Source organism: Scyliorhinus canicula, chromosome 1, assembly GCF_902713615.1.
Source record: "Scyliorhinus canicula chromosome 1, sScyCan1.1, whole genome shotgun sequence".
Classification (NCBI taxonomy): Eukaryota; Metazoa; Chordata; class Chondrichthyes; order Carcharhiniformes; family Scyliorhinidae; genus Scyliorhinus; species Scyliorhinus canicula.
In genome coordinates this window covers 182269469-182280086 of record NC_052146.1, presented here as the reverse complement: position 1 = coordinate 182280086, position 10618 = coordinate 182269469, and the positions used below count along the sequence as shown (strand labels likewise).

The window sequence follows — 10618 nt, the reverse complement described above, 5'->3', positions numbered from 1 at the left end:
TCAAAATCGGGACTTTACGGCCGTTTTTACGAACGGCCAGACCAGGTGTGTTTGCCGTTGGTAAAAACAGCCGTAAAGGGCTTGGACTTCGGCCCATCGGCCAGCTGAGAATCGCTGCTGGCCGTAAAAAAACGGCGGCAGCGATTCGTGCCGGGAGTCTGGCGTGGGGGGGGGGGGGGGAGAATAGCGGGAGGGCGTCAGACTAGCGTGGCCGTAAAAATTTACGAACCCCGCTATTCTCCGCACCGTCGTGAGTGCGGAGAATTGCGCCCTGTATGTTCTGCAGCATCAGGAATGTTCTCTTCCTGTGTAGAACTCAACCTCATTAGGGCAGCGGAGGATGTCAATCAGCAAACATCCAAGGAGGAGTTCACAACCAAACTCCTGAAACTATTCAATGGAAGACCAGGATTGGGACTTCAATGTTGATTTTGTGACACCCTTGTATGTCCATAAAGGGGTGCGTGAACATGTTCTCACCGAAGGCATAGGAAACTAATTAATCTGGAGCATACATGAGTATGACTATGATCCTTCATCACTTTGTAGTACTGCCGAAAAGGTGAAAGATGAACTGAGTGACTGAATACTCTGTTCCAATATTACATTTCTCCAACACTGGTGACCTTCTAGAACGGATGTCTGCACCTATCCATCCACCTAGAATAGTAGTCAAGGATGCTAGCAGTCAGGGCAGCACGGTGGCGCAGTGGGTTAGCCCTGCTGCCTCACGGCACCAAGGTCCCACATTCGATCCTGGCTCTGGGTCACTGTCCGTGTGGAGTTTGCACATTCTCCCCGTGTTTGCGTGGGTTTCGCCCCCACAACCTAAAAGATGTGCAGGCTAGGTGAATTGGCCAAACTAAATTGCCCCTTAATTGGAAAAATGAATTGGCCACTCTAAATTTATAAACAGAAAAGGATGCTAGCAGTCAAACAAATCTGGAATCAAACCAGGTAATGCTTAACTGTTCTACTTAGGAAGACTACACCAGGCCTGCTGGACTTTGAGCAAAAGCAAGTTATTGATCAAGTGGACAGCTTCACATGCTGACAAAAAATTTTTTTTTTTAGAGTACTCAATCTTTCTTTTCCAATTAAGGGGCAATTTAACTTGGCCAATTCACCCATCCTGCACATCTTTGAGTTGTTTGGGCAAACACGGGGAGAATGCGCAAACTCCACACGGACAGTGACCCGGGGCCGGGATCGAACCCGGGTCCTCAGAACTGTGAGGAACAGTACTACCCACTGTGCCGCCCCTACAGCTTCACATTCTACCTAAACACTTACTTCCAAAGATAGAAGTCCAGGACTATCATAGAGTTCATGAACAAAAGCCGGCAAGGAGTCATCACTACAGAAGTAAGGAACGATAAAAAACATCATCCAAGGAAACCAGGGTGAACTCAACAGTCAAAGATAGGAAACATGTGTCATGCAGAGAAGATTTAACTACAAAATCCAGCAAAGGGAGTCGTGTAGTCAAGACAAATATAACAGCAAAGGGGAAAAAAAGGATCAAGTTGAGGTCCAGGTAAGAGACCAAGGCAGGGGAGTAATTGACCAGAAGGCATCTTATTTCAGAAGACAGAGATTTACATATTTCAAAAGTACTATAAGAAACAGGAGAAATTTCACCTCTATTCCTCAAAGACAACTGATGCACTATCAATTACGAGACGAGAGTAGAGAGTAATCGAGGCTTTATTAAGCAGAGATGTGTGGCCTCCTGCAGCTGCTACCAGAATGGGAGCAGCTCGGTGTGCACACACATTTATACTCCACCTACTGGGCGGAGCCAGCAGGCAGGGATTTACCCCCGTACCTGTAGTACAGGAGCCTTACCGTATTACCTCTAATTTTTTTAAATAATGTTTTTATTGGGTTTTTTTTGAGCAAGGTATAATTACCGTTATGTACAGAATAAGAAACACATATATATATATATATATATATATATACACACATTTACAGGAGAAGGGCACACCCCAACATTAAAAAAAATACAATAACATATGCAAAGGAATAACTGGTGGGGTATTGTGCACCAGCTCGACAGCGGCATCTCTGTACATCTGGCAAAATTACCCACCCCACAGAGGTAGGCGACTGCCTGCGGGGGGGGGGGGGGGGGGGGGGGGGGGGGGACTGGGGGGGCAAGCACACCTTTGGGTGCCGGGGAGAAAATCACAGCGTGCGATAATTGGCTGTGCTGTGTGCTGTTGTCGCCCGCCCTTCCCGGACGGGTCTCGCTGCCATCCCACGCTTGCCCTCGCTTCTGCCGCTCCTCCCATCCTCCATCTCCAGTTTCCTCGTTCCCCGCTCCTGGAGATGTCACGCACGTTTTGGCATCCCGTGTCCTCCCTCCGGCTCCCGCTTCCCTGCCCCCCCCCCACCCTTCCACGGTTCGCCTCCCTCTCCCCAGGTTTAGCTGTCTTCCACCCTCCCCACCCCCCCCCCCACACCCCGTGGTTCACCCCTCCCTCCTCAGGTTTAGCCGTTTTCCCCACCCCCCCCTCCCTCCCAGTCCATCTCTCCCCCCTATGCCCCGGCTACCTTCTCCCGACCATTTTCCCCTGATTCTTGGCCACCCGGCTATTCTTCCTCTTGTTCTTTGGCCACAATTAGGTCCCAAAACAGTTGCATGAATGGCTCCCACGTTCTGTGGAAGCCGTCGTCTGACCCTCGGATGGCGAATTTGATTTTCTCCATTTGGAGAGATTCCGAGAGGTCAGACAGCCAGTCTGCAGCTCTGGGCGGTGCTGCTGACCGCCAGGCAAACAGGGTTCTACGGCGGGCGATCAGGGAGGCAAAGGCAAGGGCGTCCGTCCTCCTCCCCAGGAATAGATCTGGCTGGTCTGAAACCCCAAAGACCGCCACAATCGTGCATGGCTCCACCCTCACCCCCACCACTTTGGACATAGCCTCGAAGAAGGCTGTCCAGTACTCCACAAGTCTGGGGCAAGACCAGAACATGTGGGCGTGGTTGGCCGGGCCTCTTTGGCACCATTCACATCTGTCCTCCACCTCCGGGAAGAACCTACTCATACGGGTTCTTGTTAAGTGGGCTCTATGTACCACTTTTAGTTGCGTCAGGCTGAGCCTTGCGCACGTGGCGGTGGAATTGACCCTATGCAGTGCCTCACTCCAGAGTCCCCACCCTATCTCAATCCCCAGGTCATCCTCCCATTTCCTTCTTGTTGCGTCCAGTACGGTGTCGGCCCTTTCTACCAGTCGGTCATACATGTCGCTACAGTTCCCTTTATCTAGGATGCTTGCGTCCAGTAGTGTCTGTCGTGGCGGTTGTGGGTACGTCCTTGTCTCCTTTCGTAAGAAGTTTTTGAGCTGCAGATACCGTAGCTCGTTCCCCCTGGCTAGCCGAAATTTCTCTGTCAGTTCGTCCAGTGTTGCGATCCTGTCGTCCATGTATAGGTCCCTGACTGTCAGTGTCCCTCCGTCCTGCCTCCACCTTTTGAAGGTGACGTCAGTCAGTGCTGGTGTGTACCTATGGTTGTTGCAGATGGGAGCCTTGTCCGACATTTTGGTCAGGCCAAATTGCTGCCGCAGTTGGTTCCAGGATTGGAGGGTGGCTGTCACCACTGGGCTGCTGGAGTGTTTTTTGGGTGGGGATGGGAGTGCTGCCTGGCGAGGGCCCGGAGGGAGGTCCCCATGCAGGAGGCCTCCTCCGCACGCACCCACTCGGCTTCTGGCTCCTGGATCGATCCCCTTACTCGCTCGGCTGTTGCCGCCCAGTGGTAGAATTGTAGGTTTGGGAGGGCTAGTACCCCCCTGGATTTTGTTTTTTGTAGGACCTTCTTTGGGATCCTAGCATTTTTACCCCCCCCCCCCATACGAACGCCATGATTAGTTTGTCCAGCGCTTTGAAAAAGGCCTTGGGGTTGTAGATCGGAATGGATCTAAACAGGAAGAGGAACCTGGGCAATACGTTCATTTTGATCGTGTGGACTCTCCTCGCGAGGGAGAGCCGTATTACCTCTAATAACAACTATTATACAATCAGTGGTGACTACCACATTCACCCCCTGTTAAAAAAAAGAGTCCAGCGGGGGTGGTGGAAAAATGTACAGGTTTGTGAAAAATTAAAGATTACAGTCTGGTGAAAATTTACAAATTCAGCCGGTCGGGTGCCGTGATCCTCCGCTGTGAGCGCCTCGGTCCCGGTGGTGATGCAGGCGCCGACTTGGCCACCTCTGACTCCGGGAGCGTGTTGGCCTCGTCTTAATCCCCGGGTGGAACCAGTGGGAGGACGGATCGTCCTGGGGCGGGGGCTGTAGTGAGGTGCACTGGGGGGAGGGTGGGTGGCGCTGGGGCAATCGGAGGGGGGGGGTTGTTTGGTGGTGGGCCATGGCTGGGGTTCCAGCTGGTGCCAGGTCCCTGAGAGAGACTGTGTCCTGGTGCCTGTCAGGGTTCGGCACGTAGACGTACTGCAGGTTTGCATGTAGTAGTTGTACCCTTTCGAACAACGGGTCCGCCTTGTGGTTCTGCACGTGTTTGCGGAGGAGGGAGGGTCTAGGAGCTGCCAGCCACATTGTGAGCGAAACCCCGGAGGTGGACTTCGTGGGGAAGGCAAAGAGACGTTCATGGGGGTGTCATTAGTCGCAATGCAGAGTAGCGATCGAATGGAGTGGAGCGCGTCGGGGAGAACCTCCTGCCAGCGGGAGACCGGGAGATTTTTAGACCGCAGGGCCAGCAGGACGGCCTTCCAGATCATCCCATTCTCCCTCTCCACCTGCCCATTTCCTCAGGGGTTATAGCTGGTTGTCTTGCTCGAGGCAATGCCCTTGCTGAGCAGGAACTGACGCAACTCATCACTCATAAATGAGGATCCCTGGTCGCTGTGGACGTAAGCAGGGAAACCGAACAGGGCGAAGATGCTGTTGAGTGCTTTAATGACCGTGGCAGACGTCATATCGGGGCATGGGATGGCAAAAGGGAACCGGGAGTATTCATCGACCACTTTCAGGAAGTACGTGTTTCGGTCGGTGGAGGGGAGGGGTCCTTTGAAGTCCATGCTGAGGCGTTCAAAGGGGCGGGAGGCCTTCACCAGGTGCGCTCGGTCTGGCCGGTAGAAGTGCAGATTGCACTCCGCGCAGACCTGGCAGTCTCTGGTGACAGCCCTGACCTCCGCAATGGAGTAGGGCAGGTTGCGGGCCTTTATGAAGTGAAAGAACCAGGTGACCCCTGGGTGACAGAGACCATCGTGCAGGGCCTGGTGTCGGTCCACTTGTGCGCTGGCACCTTAAGATTTTATCATTTTTGATCTTGGCCCGCTGTGTGTTATTGAACATGAAGGCAACCGACCGTTGGTCAGTGAGGAGAGTGAATCTTCTGCCGACCAGGTAATGTCTCCAATGCCACACAGCTTCCACGATGGCTTGGCCTCCTTTTCGACAGAGGAGTGGCAAATTTCGGAGGCATGGAGGGTGCGGGAAAAGAATGCCATGGGTTTACCTGCCTGGTTTAGGGTGGTGGCCAGAGCCACGTCCGATGCATCGCTCTCGACCTGAAAGGGCAGGGTCTCGCGACCAAGTGCATCGTGGCCTTGGCGATGTCCGCCTTAATGCGGTTGAAGGCCTGGCGGACCTCAGCCGTCAGGGGGAAAACTGTGGAGTGGATGAGTGGGCGGGCCTTATCCGCATAATTAAGGACCCACTGGGCATAATAGGAGAAAAACCCCAGGCTTCATTGCAGAGCCTTGGGGCAGTGGGGAGTTCCATGAGGGGCACATGCGGTCAGGGTCGGGCCCTAGAACTCCATTTTCCATGACACAGCCAAGGATGGCTAAGCGGTTGGTGCGGAACACGCACTTCTCCTTATTGTACGTGAGGTTAAGGATTTTGGCGGTGTGGAGAAATTTGAGAAGATTAGCGTCGTGGTCCTGCTTGTGGTGGCCGCACATGGTGACGTTATCTAGGTACGGGAAGGTGGCCCGCAGCCCGTACCGGTCAACCATTCGGTCCATCTCACGTTGGAAGACTTAGACCCCATTAGTGACGCCGAAAGGAACCCTAAGGAAATGGTAAAGGCAGCCGTCTGCTTCGAACGCAGTGTATTGGCGGTCCGCCTTGCGGTTAGGGAGCTGGTGGTATGCAGATTTCAGGTCCACTGTGGAAAAGATCCGGTACTGTGCAATCTGATTGACCATATCGGATATGCGTGGGAGCGGGTACGCGTCGAGCTTCGTGTACCGATTGATGGTCTGACTATAGTCAATCATAAGAACATAAGAACTAGGAGCAGGAGTCGGCCATCTGGCCCTTCGAGCCTGCTCCGCCATTCAATTAGATCATGGCTGATCTTTTGTGGACTCAGCTCCACTTTCCGGCCTGAACACCATAACCCTTAATCCCTTTATTCTTCAAAAAACTATCTATCTTTACCTTAAAAACATGTAATGAGGAGCCTCAACTGCTTCACTGGGCAAGGAATTCCATAGATTCACAACCCTTTGGGTGAAGAAGTTCCTCCTAAACTCAGTCCTAAATCTACTTCCCCTTATTTTGAGGCTATGCCCCCTAGTTCTGCTGTCACCCGCCAGTGGAAACAACCTGCCCGCATCTATCCTATCTATTCCCTTCATAATTTTAAATGTTTCTATAAGATCCCCCCTCATCCTTCTAAATTCCAACGAGTACAGTCCCAGTCTACTCAACCTCTCCTCATAATCCAACCCCTTCAGCTCTGGGATTAACCTAGTGAATCTCCTCTGCACACCCTCCAGCGCCAGTACGTCCTTTCTCAAGTAAGGTGACCAAAACTGAACACAATACTCCAGGTGTGGCCGCACTAACACCTTATACAATTGCAACATAACCTCCCTAGTCTTAAACTCCATCCCTCTAGCAATGAAGGACAAAATTCCATTTGCCTTCTTAATCACCTGTTGCACTTGTAAACCAACCTTCTGTGACTCATGCACTAGCACACCCAAGTCTCTCTGAACAGTGGCATGCTTTAATATTTTATCGTTTAAATAATAATCCCGTTTGCTGTTATTCCTACCAAAATGGATAACCTCACATTTGTCAACATTGTATTCCATCTGCCAGACCCGAGCCCATTCACTTAACCTATCCAAATCCCTCTGCAGACTTCCAGTATCCTCTGCACTTTTCGCTTTACCACTCATCTTAGTGTCATCTGCAAACTTGGACACATTGCCCTTGGTCCCCAACTCCAAATCATCAATGTAAATTGTGAACAATTGTGGGCCCAACACTGATCCCTGAGGGACACCACTAGCTACTGATTGCCAACCAGAGAAACACCCATTAATCCCCACTCTTTGCTTTCTATTAATTAACCAATCCTCTATCCATGCTACTACTTTACCCTTAATGCCATGCATCTTTATCTTATGCAGCAACCTTTTGTGTGGCACCTTGTCAAAGGCTTTCTGGAAATCCAGATATACCACATCCATCGGCTCCCCGTTATCTACTGCACTGGTAATGTCCTCAAAAAATTCCACTAAATTAGTTAGGCATGACCTGCCTTTAACGAACCCATGCTGCGTCTGCCCAATGGGACAATTTCTATCCAGATGCCTCGCAATTTCTTCCTTGATGATAGATTCCAGCATCTTCCCTATTACCGAAGTTAAACTCGCTGGCCTATAATTTCCTGCTTTCTGCCTACCTCCTTTTTAAACAGTGGTGTCACGTTGCTAATTTCCAATCCACCGGGACCACCCCAGAGTCTAGTGAATTTCGGTAAATTATCACTAGTGCATCTGCAATTTCCCTAGCCATCTCTTTTAGCACTCTGGGATGCATTCCATCAGGGCCAGGAGACTTGTCTACCTTTAGCCCATTAGCTTGCCCATCACTCCCTCCTTAGTGATACAATCCTCTCAAGGTCCTCACCTGTCATAACCTCATTTCTATCAGTCGCTGGCATGTTATTTGTGTCTTCCACTGTGAAGACCGACCCAAAAAACCTGTTCAGTTCCTCAGCCATTTCCTCAGTTCCCATTATTAAAACTCCCTTCTCATCCTCTAAAGGACCAATATTTACCTTAGCCACTCTTTTTGTCTTATATATTTGTAAAACTTTTACTGTCTGTTTTTATATTCTGAGCAAGTTTACTCTCATACTCTATCTTACTCTTCTTTATAGCTTTTTAGTAGCTTTCTGTTGCCCCTAAAGATTTCCCAGTCCTCTAATCTCCCAGCAATCTTTGCCACTTTATATGCTTTTTCCTTCAATTTGATACTCTCCCTTATTTCCTTAGATATCCACGGTTCGATTTTCCCTCTTTCTTCCGTCCTTCCTTTTTGTTGGTATAAACCTTTGCTGAGCACTGTGAAAAATCGCTTGGAAGGTTCTCCACTGTTCCTCAACTGTTCCACCATAAGTCTTAGCTCCCAGTCTACCTTAGCTAGTTCTTCTCTCATCCCCTTGTAATCTCCTTTGTTTAAACACAAAACACTAGTATTTGATTTACTTTCTCACCCTCCATCTGTATTTTAAATTCCACCATATTGTGATCGCTCCTTCCGAGAGGATCCCTAACTATGAGATCATGAATCAATCCTGTCTCATTACACAGGACCAAGATCTAGGACCCGCTTGTTCCCTCGTAGGTTCCATTACATACTGTTCTAGGAAACTATCGCGGATACATTCTATAAAACTCCTCCTCACGGTTGCCTTGACCGACCTGTTAAACCAATCGACATGTAGATTAAAATCCCCCATGATAACTGCTGTACCATTTCTACATGCATCAGTTATTTCTTTGTTTATTGCCTGCCCCACCATCTCGTTACTATTTGGTGGCCGATAGACTACTCCTATCAGTGACTTTTTTGCCTTACTATTCCTGATTTCCACCCAAATGGATTCAACCTTATCCTCCATAGCACCGATGTCATCCCTTACTATTGCCCGGATGTCATCCTTAAATAACAGAGCAACACCACCTCCCTTACCATCCACTCTGTCCTTCCGAATAGTTTGATACCCTTGGATATTTAACTCCCAGTCGTGACCATCCTTTAACCATGTTTCAGTAATGGCCACTAAATCATAGTCATTTACTATGATTTGTGCCACCAACTCATTTACTTTATTCCGAATACTACGAGCATTCAGGTAAAGTACACTTATGTTGGTTTTTTTACCTCTGTTTTGAATCTTAACATCTCCAGTTTTATTCCTTTTGTTATTACTGGGCCTATTCACTGTGCTCCCCTCAGTCACTGTACCTTGTACTGTCGCCCTTCTGGATTTCTGACTATGTCTTCTCTGCCTTGCACTTTCCCCCTTACTTCCTTTTGTTTCTGTCCCTGTTTTACTACCTTCCAACTTCCAGCATTGGTTCCCATCCCCCTGCCACATTAGTTTAAACCCTCCCCAACAGCTCTAGAAAACACCCCCCCTAGGACATCGGTTCCAGTCCTGCCCAAGTGCAGACCGTCCGGTTTGTACTGGTCCCACCTCCCCCAGAACCGGTCCCAATGCCAATCATCCTCCTGTGTTTCTCCCCAGTCTTTACTACTACCACTTGGGCTCTCCAGGGGCTGTTGCTGGCCTCAATGAAGCCTTCCCGCAGCAGCCGCTGGACCTCCAACCTGATGAAGGTCCTGTCCTGGGCACTGTACCGTCTGCTCCTGGTGGCGACGGGTTTGCAATCCGGGGTGAGGTTTACAAACAGGGACGGTGGGTCGACCTTAAGGATCGTGAGGCCGCAAACGGTGAGGGGTGGTAGTGGTCCTCCGAATTTTAGAGTTAGGCTTTCGAGGTTGCACTGGAAGTCCAGGCCGTGTAACAGGACAGCTCAGAGGTTGAGGAGGACGTAGAGCCAGAAGCTGCTGAATTCTACGCCCTGGACGGTGAGAGTGGCGATGCAGTACTCCCGGATTTCCACGGAATGGGATCCGGAGGCCAGGGTGATTTTCTGGGTAACAGGGTGTACCGTGAGGGAGCAGCGCCTTACCGTAGAGGGGTGGATGAAGTTTTCCGTGTTCCCGGAGTCAAGAAGGCAGGAGGTCTTGTGCCCATTGACTTTCACCGTTGTCGTCGCGGTTGCGAGGTTGTGTGGCCGGGACTGGTCGAGCGTGATGGAGGCGAGCTGCGGCTGGTGTTGGTAGGCCCTGGGCTGGTCGGCGGCGGTGGCAGACGATGAACGGCCAAATGAAGTCCCCGACGAGCAGAGGTCCTGAGGCGCCGTCCAAAATGGCGCCAAAGATGGCCGCACATGGTGGGCGGCGTTAAAGATGGTGGCACCCACAGGCCACACGTGGTCTGCTGGGAGGAAGATGGCGGCCCCCACGGGTCGCACGTGGGGGTGCAGGAACGCTGGGCCTAGATACAACAGCGATCGACTAGGCCTGGCACACAGCAGCGAAATGTCCCTTCTTCCCGCAGAACTTGCAGATTGCACTCCGCGCCGGCAGCGCTGCCGGGGGTGTTTGGTCTGCCTGCAGAAATAGCATTTGGGCCCCCCGGGGTTGGTTGGCTGCCGTGCGGCACAGGCTTGGGGTTGACTGGGGGCGGCAGCTGGTGGGGACCACGTTGTCCATGAGTGCGCCATGCGGTCGGGGGCATACGACTGTCCGTTACGGGAGGCTACCGTTAGCGAGTTGTCTGG

General features: G+C 51.0%; 1 protein-coding gene across 1 annotated transcript in view; it reads left to right on the top strand.

Annotated features, from left to right (window-relative positions):
- The first annotated feature begins 1438 nt into the window (after positions 1–1438).
- Positions 1439–10618, top strand: part of LOC119962787 (protein PET117 homolog, mitochondrial) — a 29193-nt gene continuing 20013 nt past the window's right edge. Inside the window, exon 1 of the mRNA XM_038790913.1 lies at positions 1439–1537. Within this exon, the coding sequence (XP_038646841.1) occupies positions 1439–1537 (99 nt within the window). The remainder of the gene's footprint in view (positions 1538–10618) is intronic.